The sequence below is a fragment of the Coregonus clupeaformis genome, chromosome 17, assembly GCF_020615455.1.
Source record: "Coregonus clupeaformis isolate EN_2021a chromosome 17, ASM2061545v1, whole genome shotgun sequence".
Taxonomy (NCBI): Eukaryota; Metazoa; Chordata; class Actinopteri; order Salmoniformes; family Salmonidae; genus Coregonus; species Coregonus clupeaformis.
In genome coordinates, this window is record NC_059208.1 from 37,587,629 (window position 1) to 37,602,080 (window position 14,452).

At 42.9% G+C, this 14,452-nt stretch overlaps 1 protein-coding gene across 3 annotated transcripts in view; it reads right to left on the reverse strand.

The window, feature by feature from the left end:
- Positions 1 to 14,452, reverse strand: part of LOC121586340 (oxysterol-binding protein-related protein 10) — a 145,320-nt gene that overhangs the window by 65,202 nt on the left and 65,666 nt on the right. For all 3 annotated transcript variants that reach the window (XM_041902956.2, XM_041902955.1, XM_041902954.1), the window contains one exon: positions 10,550 to 10,750. In XM_041902956.2, the coding sequence (XP_041758890.1) occupies positions 10,550 to 10,750 (201 nt within the window). The remainder of the gene's footprint in view (positions 1 to 10,549; positions 10,751 to 14,452) is intronic.

Genomic DNA, 14,452 nt, shown 5'->3' on the forward strand with positions numbered 1-14,452 from the left:
GCTCCCAAGGATGAACCAGACTTGTGGAGGTCTACACATTTTTTTCTGAGGTCTTGGCTGATTTCTTTTGATTTTCCCATGATGTCAAGCAAAGAAGCACTGAGTTTGAAGGTAGGCCTTGAAATACATCCACAGGTACACCTCCAATTGACTCAATTGATGTCAATTAGCCTATCAGAAGCTTCTAAAGCCATGACATCATTTTCTGGAATTTTCCAAGCTGTTTAAAGGCACAGTCAACTTAGTGTATGTAATCTTCTGACCCACTGGAATTGTGATACAGTGAATTATAAGTGAAATAATCTGTCTGTAAACAATTGTTGGAAAAATGACTTGTGTCATGCACAAAGTAGATGTCCTAACCGACTTGCCAAAACTATAGTTTGTTAACAAGAAATTTGTGGAGTGGTTGAAAAACGAGTTTTAATGACTCCAACCTAAGTGTATGTAAACTTCCGACTTCAACTGTAGATTGGAGTAGCTTACCAAGACAAATCTATGGCAAGACTTGAAAATGGCTGTCTAGCAATGACCAACAACCAACTTGACAGAGCTTGAAGAATTTTAAAAATAACAATATGTGCAAAGCTGTTAGAGACTTACCCAGAAAGACTCACAACTGTAATCGCTGCCAAAGGTGATTCTAACATTTATTGACTCAGGGGTGTGAATACTTAAGTAAATGAGATATTTCTGTATTTCATTTTCAATACATTTGCAAACATGTTTTCACTTTGTCAATATGGGGTATGGTGTGTAGATGGGTGTTTATAATTTTTATTTTTTATAATTTTTTTAATCGATTTTGAATTCAGGCTGTAACGCAACAAAATGTGGAATAAGTCAAGGGGTATGCATACTTTCTGAAGGCACTGTATTACCACTAGTATATTACCATAAGTATTTATATTCCTGCTACCAGTCACTTTCCACCCCTGTTTACATGTATATCCTCCTATCACGCCTACACTGTCACTCTTGCACACACTCACACTAACACCCACACACTTATACTTACATACACACACTCACCACCACGCACACACCCACCCACCATGCTGCTGCTATATGGTTTACTATTATTATTTATCCTGCTACCAGTCACTTTCTCCTAATCCTTACCTATGTGTACATATCTACCTCAAGTACTTCAGTATCCCTGCAAATTGTAAATGTAGTATTGGCACTGACCTGTATATAGCTTCCTATCTTATTTATTTTGTGTGTGTGTGTGTGTGTGTGTGTGTGTGTGTGTGTGTGTGTGTGTGTGTGTGTGTGTGTGTGTGTGTGTGTGTGTGTGTGTGTGTGTGTGTGTGTGTGTCTATACAGTACCAGTCAAAAGTTTGGACACACCTACTCATTCAAGGGTTTTTCTTTATTTTTTACTATTTTCTACATTGTAGAATAATAGTGAAGATATATAAACTATTAACATATAAACATATGTAGTAACCAAAAAAGTCTTAAACATATAAAAATATATTTGAGATTTTTCAAAGTAGCCACCCTTTGCCTTGATGACAGCTTTGCACACTCTTGGCATTCTCTCAACCAGCTTCATGAGGTAGTCACCGGGAATGCATTTCAATTAACAGGTGTGCCTTCTTAAAAGTTCATTTGTGGAATTTCTTTCCTTCTTAATGCATTTGAGCCAATCAGTTGTGTTGTGACAAGGTAGGGGTGGTATACAGAAGATAGCCCTATTTGGTAAAAGACCAAGTTCATATTATGGCAAGAACAGCTCAAATAAGCAAAGAGAAACGACAGTCCATCATTACTTTATGACATGAAGGTCAGTCAATCCGGAAAATTTTAAGTTTGTTCAAGTGCAATCGCAAAAACCATCAAGCGCTATGATGAAACTGGCTCTCGTGAGGACCGCCACAGGAAAGGAAGACCCAGCGTTACCTCTGCTGCAAAGGATAAGTTGATTAGAGTTAACTGCACCTCAGATTGCAGCCCAAATAAATGCTTCACAGAGTTCAAGTAACAGACACATCTCAACATCAACTGTTCAGAGGAGACCGCGTGAATCAGGCCTTCATGGTCGAATTGCTGCAAAGAAACCACTACTAAAGAACACCAATAAGAAGAAGAGACTTGGGCCAAGAAACACGAGCAATGGACCGGTGGAAATCTGTCCAAATTTGAGATTTTTGGTTCCAACCGCTGTGTCTTTGTGAGACGCAGATTAGGTAAATGGATGATCTCTGCATGTGTGGTTCCCACCGTGAAGCATGAAGGAGGAAGAGGTATGATGGTGCTTTGCTGGTGACACTGTCTGTGATTTATTTAGAATTCAAGGCACACTTAACCAGCATGGCTACCACAGCATTCTGCAGCAATACACCATCCCATCTGGTTTGCGCTTAGTGGGACTATCATTTGTTTTTCAACAGGACAATGACCCAAAACACACCTCCAGGCAGTGTAAGGGCTATTTGACCAAGAAGGAGAGTGATGGAGTGCTGCATCAGATGACCTGGCCTCCACAATCCCCCGACCTCAACCCAATTGAAATGGTTTGGGATGAGTTGGACTGCAGAGTGAAGGAAAAGCAGCCAACAAGTGCTCAGCATATGTGGGAACTCCTTCAAGATTGTTGGAAAAGCATTCCAGGTGAAGCTGGTTGAGAGAATGCCAATAGTGTGCAAAGCTGTCATCAAGGCAAAGGGTGGCTATTTGAAGAATCTCAAATATAAAATATATTTTTATTTGTTTAACACTTTTTTGGTTACTACATGATTCCATATATGTTATTTCATAGTTTTGATGTCTTCACTATTATTCTACAATGTAAAAAATAGTAAAAATAAAGAAAAACCCTTGAATGAGTAGGTGTGTCCAAACCTTTGACTGGTAGTGTGTATATATATATACTATTTCTTATTTATTGACTGAGTAGCATCCTTATTCATGCTATACATGTTATATATATTTTTATTAGTTATACTATTCTGATATTGATTACTGACTGCACTGTTGGGTAGAGCATGCAAGTTAAGCATATTGTATAGCTTCCCAAACACAAACACACAGCAGCCCACTCTTCAATTGCACATCTGTTGTTTCGCTGACTGACAGATTCAGTGAGAGCCTTTACAGCCAGGGTTATATTTGTGGTACTTCCATTGATGCGGAATACGTAGCTTATCCAACTACAATACAAACAGAAGAAATGTGATGTTATTGATAGGTCTAGCCTCTGGTGATATTGCTAATCATCAAGAGATTTTGTACATCAAACACTAAAATGCATCAGTGACTAAATGTTTTTCTACAGGGACTGCAATGCAATTCTACATTGTCCTTCAAAAACACAATCAACTGTTACCGGACTGACCCCCAACAGTAGCTGCAGCTCAGTGGATCAGTTGTAAAACAACTCTCATCCATCCCACCACTCAGACAGAGGCCCTGTGTCCTATCATAAGGAGTGAGCCCTGATTTTCACTAGGCTTAACATGGGCTTAGTGTGTAGAGCCCCACACTATGTGCAGCACATACCGACTTTCCACTCAGTCACGTTTGAGACATCAGACAGCTGTGGTGTTTTACTTAGAAACACCTCCAGAGAGAGAGAGAGATGGAAGGAAAGAGAAAGAGGGAATAGTAAGAGAGAGAAAAGGGAAGGATAAAGAGAGAGATACAAAGAGTCCAGGGTCAAAGAATGGTGCCGGAGGGGATGGCTGCTGTTTTACGGGCTCCTAACCAATTGTGCAATTTTGTGTGTGTTTTCACATTGCTTGTAACTTATTTTGTACATAATGTTGATGCTACCATCTCTTATGACCGAAAATAACTTCTGGATATCAGAACAGCGATTACTCACCTCAAATTGGACCAAGATTTTTTATTTAATTAGTCTGACGCAAAGAATATAATGCTGCTCCCAGACAAGGCCCAAATCCCCTTCATTCGCATGAAGAAAATAAGGAAATACAGGGGGCAGAGATCAGGGTGCCTTGTGAGAATTTGTCGGCAAGTGGGTAACCCACCTCTACCATCCATTCTATTGGTCAACGTGCAATCACTGGAGAATAAACTGGATGAGCTCCGTTCGAGACTATCCTACAAACGGGACATTAAAAACGGTAGTATCTTATGTTTCACCAAGTCGTGGCTGAACGACTTGGTGAACAGTTGGCTGGGTTTTCAGTGCATTGGCAGGACAGAACAGCTACGCCCTGGAAGACGAGGGGTGGGGGTGTGTGTCTATTTGTCAATAACAGCTGGTGCACGATGTCTAATATTAAGGTAGTCTCGAGGTATTGCTCGCCTGAGGTAGAGTACCTCATGATAAGCTGTAGACCACACTATCTACCAAGAGAGTTTTCATCTATATTTTTCGTAGCCGTCTATTTACCACCACAAACCGACGCTGGCACTAAGACCGCACTCAACGAGCTGTATAAGGCCATAAGCAAACAGGAAAATGCTTATCCAGAAGCGGCGCTCCTAGTGGCCGGGGACTTTAATGCAGGCAAACTTAAATCGTTTTTTGACCTAGTTTCTACCAGCATGTCACGTGCAACCAGAGGGGGAAAAAACTCTAGAACACCTTTACTCCACACACAGAGATGCGTACAAAGCTCTCCCTCGACCCCACAGTGACCGTACGTACATATCTCAACCAGAAGCCATGGATTTCAGGCAACATCTGCACCGAGCTAAAGGCTAGAGCTGCCGCTTTCAAGGAGCGGGACACTAATCCGGACGCTTGTAAGAAATCCCGCTATGCCCTCAGACGAACCATCAAACAGGCAAAGCGTCAATACAGGACTAAGATTGAATCCTACTACACCGGCACTGACGCTCGTCGGATGTGTCAGGGCTTGCAAACTATTACGGACTACAAAAGGAAACCCAGCCGCGCGCTGCCCAGTGACGCGAGCCTACCAGACGGGCTAAATGCCTTTTATGCTCGCTTCGAGGCAAGCAACACTGAAGCAAGCATGAGAGCACCAGCTGTTCCGGACGACTGTGTGATCAAGCTCTCCGTAGCCGATGTGAGCAAGACCTTTAAACAGATCAACATTCACAAGGCCGCGGGGCCAGATGGATTACCAGGACGTGTACTCAGAGCATGCGCGGACCAACTGGCAAGTGTCTTCACTGACATTTTCAACCTCTACCTGCCCGAGTCTGTAATACCTACATGTTTCAAGCAGACCACCTAGTCCCTGTGCCCAAGAAAGGTAACCTGCCTAAATGACTAACATCAGTAGCCATGAAGTGCTTTGAAAGGCTGGTCATAGATCACATCAACACCATCATCCCAGAAACCCTAGACCCACTCCAATTCGCATATTGCCCCAACAGATCCACAGATGACGCAATCTCAATCGCACACCACACTGCCCTTTCCCACCTGGACAAAAGGAACACCTATGTGAGAATGCTGTTCATTGACTACAGCTCAGCGTTCAACACCATAGTGCCCACAAAGCTCATCACTAAGCTAAGGACCCTGGGACTAAACACCTCCCTCTGCAACTGGATCCTGGACTTCCTGACGGGCCGCCCCCTGGTTTTAAGGGTAGGCAACAACACATCTGCCACGCTGATCCTCAACACGGGGGCCCCTCAGGGGTGCTTGCTTAGTCCCCTCCTGTACTCCCTGTTCACCCAAGACCGCGTGGCCAAGCACGACTCCAACACCATCATTAAGTTTGCTGACGACACAACGGTGGTAGGCCTGATCACCGACAACGATGAGACAGCCAATAGGGTGGAGGTCTGAGACCTGGCAGTGTGATGCCAGGACAACAACCTCTCCCTCAACGTGAGCAAGACAAAGGAGATGATCATGGACTACAGGAAAAGGAGGGCCGAACACGCCCCCATTCACATCGACAGGGCTGTAGTGGAGCAGGTCGAGAGTTTCAAGTTCCTTGGTGTCCACATCACCGACAAACTATCATGGTCCAAACACACCAAGAAAGTCGTGAAGAGGGCAATGCAATGCCTTGTCCCCCTCAGGAGAATGAAAAGATTTGGCATGGGTCCCCAGATCCTCAAAAAGTTCTACAGCTGCACCATCGAGAGCATCCTGACCTGTTGCATCACTGCCTGGTATGACAACTGCTCGGCATCCGACCGCAAGGCGCTACAGAGGGTAGTGCGTACAGCACAGTACATCACTGGGGCCAAGCTTCCTGTCATCCAGGACCTATGTACTAGGCAGTGTCAGAGACTCCAGTCACCCAAGTCATAGACTGTTCTCTCTGCTACCGCACGGCAAGCAGTACCGGAGCGCCAAGTCTAGGTCCAAAAGGCTCCTTAACAGCTTCTACTCCCAAGCCATAAGACTGCTGAACAATTAATCAAATGGCCACCCGGACTATTTGCATTGACACTTTGCTTTGTTTTTACACTGCTGCTACTCGCTGTTTATTATCTATGCATAGTCACTTTACCCCTCTCTACATGTACAAATTACATCGACTAACCTGTACTCCCGCACATTGACTCAGTACCGGTACCCCCTGTATATAGCCTCATTATTGTTATTTTATTGTGTTACTTTTTTACATTTTTTTTTTTTTTACTTTAGTTTATTTAGTAAATATTTTCTTAACTCTATTTTCTTAAAACTGCATTGTTGGTTAAGGGCTTGTAAGTAAGCATTTCACAGTAAGCTCTACACCTGTTGTATTCGTCCCATGATTTGATATAGCATAAGAGTATTTCCTACAAAGCCAATACAGTATGCTGCAGTAGAAAAACAAAACCCTCTCAGGTGGCAGACATGAGACGTCACACTCACCTTGACCTAGACAGAGAGCCCATCAGTAGAAATAGCCTGATTGAATTAGGCCACAGACTCCCTCTGTCAGGGACCAGGCTCCTTTACTATAAAACTGTCACGAGCCCGGCAGCCCAGATACAACAAGAAGGACTCTGTGTCCACCAGGGGTGACCTCTATGCTACAACATCCTTCAAATAGTGACACACACTGACGATTCCCAGTGAGTTCTATACATGAGTATATGCTTTGTATACACAGCACATCTCCTTATCTTAAGACTCCAGAGCAAAGGAAGAGGGTCCACAGAGAGTGGAACAACTAAAATAGCTTGGTTCAAAATGGCCACCAGTGTGGCGGTAGACACTAGGAGGAGACAAACTGCCTCCCCTCATTTCCCACTGGAGAGAAAATTTGTATAGAAATAGCCTGACCTGACTGACCCTTTGAGCCGTGAATGTCTAAATGCCCAGTGGTGCTGCTCTACTGCTCCAGGGGTCTGATGGGTTCACATCAGCCAGTTGTGACAGGCAGCACTGCTGGAGTCAAGTCACGTGGTCTAGTTTCCGAGCTGGTCGGATGGTGATGGAACCTGCGAGTGAAAGGCAACAGCATGATGGAGAGCATTCCCAGTGTTCACAGTGAGGATGTGATGGATTTCATCAGGGGATGTTGGGTTTGGGTTTCGATGCCCAGTGAGTGTTGTTGTGCTGTGTTTCCATGAGACTGAGCAGAGTGGTTTGATCATGTGGAGATTCACTGGGGTGTGATATACTACAGTTTGAGTATACTACTACAACCCACAAAGTCACCGCTACTCACTACTACACTAAGCAGCAATCTACCTCTACAACCTACCAAACCACTGGGAGGGATGGAGGGGATGGAAATCAGGTCATGGAAATAGGGAAATGTTACAAGGCTCTTTTTGGGCAGAATGCAGGTTAGCACAAGCTTGAAACAGCATAGAGAAAAGTCCAAATTCAGAGAAGGCCCCAAATGAGGGTTTGGGTTATTTAACGATCAAACCATCAGCTTGATATTTACTCAAATCACTCTGGGTTCATTTCAGGTGATAAGTCTACTTTCAAAGTAGTGAGAAATATTGCCACTCCTGAAGTACTTTTTCTGTTAATGTTTTTTAGAAGATCTCATTTTAAAAAGTTGTTTTTAGTGTGAAGATTGACGCAGCATATGCATCTGATCTGAATGGGGAATTTAACACGACTTGAGTTAGCCAGGCACAAATTCTCTGAAAATAGCTTATCAAAAAGCTTCATGAAAATGTTTATTTCTTCCAAGAATGTCAATAACCTGGCACAGTGTTGTTTGAATCACAAGTACAAAATGCATTAATTGAGGAAAAATACCAGAGCTATAGTTTCATGGGGTGCCTGGTAAAATGGCTCCTTACTCCCCTCTGTTCATATTCACTAGCGGAGTCCCTGTGGTGTTAGGTGATCCAATACCTCAGCTAAGTTTTGATTACACGCTATCCTGCTAGCCAGTGTACTATTCACCAATGCCCTTTTAGAGTTCCAGGTTTCTGAGAACCTGTACAAAGCAAACTTGTTCCAGAAGCAGAGCCTCGAAGAGAGCAGCCTTTGTTGTTGGCTCCCATTCCTGTGCATTGATACAGTGTCCGGTAGCTACAGCAGGAATGATACGTTCTGACCACCATGTCCTTAACCCAGCGTCTCAGACAGTGAACAGGCGAAAATGTTGTTATTTGTGCCATGTAGAGCCATCAGTAAATAATGGAACTAATGTTCAGCCCTTCACCCATTCCTGGAAGGCAATGTCCGACAGAGGCAATGGTACAGCACACAAGTGTGTCCACTGCCAATACTCCATACACCAGGCCTCAAAGTCAAAGACAACTCTAGTCTGCACCAGCTTTGCTTGCTGATGGTGTCTAAAGCTGTAATAGTCAACGGCCGAATATTTCGCAGGTTGACGTTTATTGTCATGAGTCTTGTCCTGGAGGCAGAACTGAGTGATTTCCCCTTAGATAGGCCAGCTGCAAAGTCAAAATTGGTTATATTGTAAAAGTTCATGAAAACAGAAATTTGCTTTTTGGTCTTAATTTAAGGTTAGGGTTAGGCATTAGGGTTAGCAGTGTGGTTAAGGTTAGGGTTAAAATCAGATTTTATGACTTTGTGGCTGTGCCAGCTAGTGACAACTCTGCAGAGCTGGCTCCAGAACAAGATTCATGACGAAAAACGCTAACCTGTGAATATTTCAGGGCAAAGACAAAAATAACAAAGCCAAAATTTTTCTAAAGATTGTAGAGTACACACAGTCCATCACTCTTTCCAGTCATTTCTCATTATACCTGATGTACCGACGCTACTAAAAGAATGTATTAGGCCTACTTTTTTCAAAGCTTAGAGGAAAAACAGTTTATCCCGACGGATACAAGAATACACTTTGTCATCAGTTCGGGAAGTCTTTCCATCAGCTGAAAATGTATTCAAGTCATCTTATCTATATAATTCAGCAGAGAAATAGACAGCCCACTGACAATAGCAGGAACAAGACTAGACCGCTAGGACTAACTAAACAAAAGTTGGGAATGAGGCGACTGCTCAGCTAAAGGTGTCAGACAATCGAGATTCCATCAAGTTCTTATCTCCTGTCTCTGTCCTGTAGTATAGAGTAATCTTTTTCAATAAATCACTATAAGCAACTGCAGACAAGCTATTTAGAAAGGTTACAAAATCAGTCATTATAAGGGCGAAAAGCTTACATTTGTGAATTAATGCATGTGAGCAATAGCCTGGTTAACCTAGATTGAACGCTGCGCTCACAATGTGTTCAGTCTGGTTTAACCAGGCTATCCGAGAATGGACATGAAGACAGAGCAGATGTGGACAAGGCTATGGCCGTAACTGGCCAGCTTGGCAACTCCATGGGGTATAATTCATGCAGTACATGGCCCGCTTAGCACACAGTCTGACACTGATGGAATACAGACTGATCCGTTTTGGAGGAAGAATTCAAAAGGGCAATTTGTCCAAAATGTCCATGCAAATCAATGCCAAATTCTGCAGTTGGCTATTCAACCATTTTAGCAAAAACTGGAATTACTGGTATAATGCCCTTCCATTCTCTTCAGAACATAAAGACACACCACCTCTCTCCAGTTGACTTCACTCCATAGGTACAACATTAGCTTGCCGATTTCCCCTTTGTCGCATGCCATGTTAAGCAGTATGGATGTATACAGAGAAACGCCAAGCCAGATAAAGCTAATGACATATTGCGCAGTGCAGTCAATGTTGGATCGGGTCAAACACCCAGGCCAATTTTTTTTTTGCTGAACTCACTGCACCAATGGCCCACCAGAGGGTAGGCAGAAACACAGAATTGTACATTTTTACATTTACATTTTAGTCATTTAGCAGACGCTCTTATCCAGAGCGACTTACAGTTAGTGAGTGCATACATTTTTCATACTGGCCCCCCGTGGGAATCGAACCCACAACCCTGGCGTTGCAAGCACCATGCTCTACCAACTGAGCTACAGAAGGCATAGGACCCGGAACCCAGTGCAGTACTGAAACATGAGTGTGTTTGGGTCAATGTTGGGGTCAATTTGAAATGACTGGGTCATGTACTTTGAACAGAAATATTCCCTAATGTGAAAATAGTATATTTAAAAATCCAAACTACATGATTCCAATCTGGCTGAAATTGGGATGAATTTGGCAGACAGTCTGCCTAGCGCCTACAACAATGAATAATCAATTAATCTATGATGATGTCATCACAGAGGGACAGTTCCAGGTTCCACCCACCTCTTTGACCTCCAGTAGTCGGCCAGGATATTGGTTCTTGGTCCGTCGGGCAGCAGCTGGGGACTTGTGGTGGGTGATGGTCACGATATTGCTGGGTGTGCCCGGACATGCCAAGTGCCTCTGGGTACCAGGCGAGGAGGAGGCTGGAAGGAGGTGGGGGGTGAGGGAAACACTACGGGACCGACCGGAAGATGAAGAGCCCTAAGAGAGAAAGACAAAAAAGAGTGAGGAGGGATATGTGAACTGCCACACCACTCAACTACTTCCTAGTTCTACTTTCATCTAACATTCACCTGTATCCTATGAACTGTGAGTCTGGTTTGTGAGTCAAACCAGAAAACAGAAAGGGGTTTAGCCTTCTTGAATAAGCTTGGGTACTGTATGAAAGCCATGTTGAAACCAGTACCTTGTGGTTTCCTTAAAAGGTCCACATTTCAGTCGTATGAAGAGAACCATGACTAACCCTTAGCCTGGGCCTCTTGTTATCACAAACCCCAAACAAAACCAGAGGAAAAGCTTCCACCTCTCCAGTGAACTTAACTCCTAAATTAGCTTAAGGCTACTTCCCTCTTGACAAGAGCAAATAAGTTATGTAGAGGTGAAAGACCAGTTAAAGATATTTAAGAAGCTATCAACGGAACTTAAAAAGTGGAACTTTGCTTTCTGTCTTCTTTATAGCGCACACCACCGCCAAAATCAAATCTGGTTCTCTCCTTCCTTCCTTCTCTTTCTCCTTCCCTCCCGCTCTCTTGGCCTCTCTCCCTCCATCTCTCCATCTCCCTGCCCTCTGTATAATGGCTGCCATGTCTCTCAGTCAGAACTCGTCCTCACCCTCCATCAATTTACAGCAGTCCCAGAGAGACAGAGTCCCTGCATCCTGGATCCCACAGAGGTCTGGGCACTGCACAGCCGAGAGAGAGAGCTACAGTTTGAGTATACTACTACAACCCACAAAGTCACAGCTACTCACTACTACACTAAGCAGCAATCTACCTCTACAACCTACCAAACCACTGGGAGGGATGGAGGGGATGGAAATCAGGTCATGGAAATAGGGAAATGTTACAAGGCTCTTTTTGGGCAGAATGCAGGTTAGCACAAGCTTGAAACAGCATAGAGAAAAGAAAGACAACCCAGTTCCCTATAATCCAAGTCCAAATTCAGAGAAGGCCCCAAATGAGGGTTTGGGTTATTTAACGATCAAACCATCTGCTTGATATTTACTCAAATCACTCTGGGTTCATTTCAGGTGATAAGTCTACTTTCAAAGTGGTGAGAAATGTTGCCACTCCTGAAATAGTTTTTCTGTTAATGTTTTTTAGAAGATCTCATTTTAAAAAGTTGTTTTTAGTGTGAAGATTGACGCAGCATAGGCATCTGATCTGAATGGGGAATTTAACACGACTTGAGTTAGCCAGGCACAAATTCTCTGAAAATAGCTTATCAAAAAGCTTCATGAAAATGTTTAATTCTTCCAAGAATGTCAATAACCTGGCACAGTGTTGTTTGAATCACAAGTACAAAATGCATTAATTGAGGAAAAATACAAGAGCTATAGTTTCATGGGGTGCCTGGTAAAATGGCTCCTTACTCCCCTCTGTTCATATTCACTAGCGGAGTCCCTGTGGTGTTAGGTGATCCAATACCTCAGCTAAGTTTTGATTACACGCTATCCTGCTAGCCAGTGTACTATTCACCAATGCCCTTTTAGAGTTCCAGGTTTCTGAGAACCTGTACAAAGCAAACTTGTTCCAGAAGCAGAGCCTCGAAGAGAGCAGCCTTTGTTGTTGGCTCCCATTCCTGTGCATTGATACAGTGTCTGGTAGCTACAGCAGGAATGATAAGTTCTGACCACCATGTCCTTTACCCAGTGTCTCAGACAGTGAACGGGCGAAAATGTTGTTATTTGTGCCATGTAGAGCCATCAGTAAATAATGGAACTAATGTTCAGCCCTTCACCCATTCCTGGAAGGCAATGTCCGACAGAGGCAATGGTACAGCACACAAGTGTGTCCACTGCCAATACTCCATACACCAGGCCTCAAAGTCAAAGATAACTCTAGTCTGCACCAGTTTTGTTTGCTGATGGTGTCTAAAGCTGTAATAGTCAACGGCCGAATATTTCACAGGTTGACGTTTATTGTCATGAGTCTTGTCCTGGAGGCAGAACTGAGTGATTTCCCCTTAGATAGGCCAGCTGCAAAGTCAAAATTGGTTATATTGTAAAAGTTCATGAAAACAAAAATTTGCTTTTTGGTCTTAATTTAAGGTTAGGGTTAGCAGTGTGGTTAAGGTTAGGGTTAAAATCAGATTTTATGACTTTGTGGCTGTGCCAGCTAGTGACAACTCTGCAGAGCTGGCTCCAGAACAAGATTCATGATGAAAAACGCTAACCTGTGAATATTTCAGGGCAAAGACATAATAATGAACAAAAATAACAAAGCCAACATTTTTCTAAAGATTGTAGAGTACACACAGTCCATCACTCTTTCCAGTCATTTCTCATTATACCTGATGTACCGACGCTACTAAAAAAATGTATTAGGCCTACTATTTTCAAAGCTTAGAGGAAAAACAGTTGCAGGATACTTTTTTTTTTCAATGGCCGTAAGTATATACAGTGCATTCAGAAAGTATTCAGACCCCTTGACTTGTTCCACATTTTGTTACGTTACAGCCTTATTCTAAAATAGATGAAATTATTTTTTCCCTCATCAATCTAGATTTTTTTAGTCATTTAGCAGACACTCTTATCCAGAGCAACTTACAGTTAGTGAGTGCATACATTTTCATACTGGCCCCCCGTGGGAAACGAACCCACAACCCTGGCGTTGCAAGCGCCATGCTCTACCAACTGAGCTACACTGGGTGATCTGAAAAGTCATAGTCAATCGATCAATAATATAATAATACTTTTAGCAAAAAAAATTATTTTCAATTTACAATCTGTAGAAACAATGAGAATAGAAGGGTTCAGAACTTTTGTAAAACATCACAGTACAGTTGAAAAATATATGGCAAATAGAAATCCAATATGGATGGTGTTAAGAGATAGATGGGAGGTGTTGAATGATGGGACTAATAACAACAACAACTAATAACAACAAGATAACTAATGTAAAGCATACTGTGTCCATAATAAGTATATAGGTTATAGGTTGAGAGCTTTTGTGAAAGAGCACAGCTAGAAAGATATGGCATATTGTCACATCTCCTCCCGTTGCTCCCCTCCGGCGCTCTGATTCGCCGGTCTACTGAGCCACCGGTCTGAGCGCAACACCTCGGCAACACCGGAATGGAAACCCAACGCACCCTTATCACCTCCAGCGCACCTGCACCTCATCATCTCATCACCACCCCTATTTAGCCCTGGGCTGTGTGTTGTGTGTGTGATTGTTTAGCTTCGTGTCGTGTACTCCATCCTTGTTATTTCTCTTGGTCATTGTTTAAGTAAACCTTGACCTTGTTAATTCCTGCGTCTGCGTCCTGCCTCTTCGTATACTCAGTACTCGTCACACATATAGAAGCAAACCGGATGGACATCATGAAAATGATTGGAGAGGTTGAGGGTAGAGGAAGTTCAGGAGTAAAAACAAACAAAATAGAATTATTGTAAAATTGACTGTGTCCATAAAATGTATATAGTATGTATAAGCTGGAAGTAGAGGCCTAAGCATAGTTGTTCACTAGTTTACTCCAATTAGGGAAGGGGTGGTGGAGTTGGAAAGTAATAAAGGGAAATATTTTATTTTTAAAGCATATGTCTATGTATGTATGTATATGTATATGTATGTGTATGTATGTATGTACAGTTGAAGTCGGAAGTTTACATACACTTAGGTAGGAGTCATTAAAACTTGTTTTTCAACCACTCCACACATTTCTTGTTAACAAACTATAGTT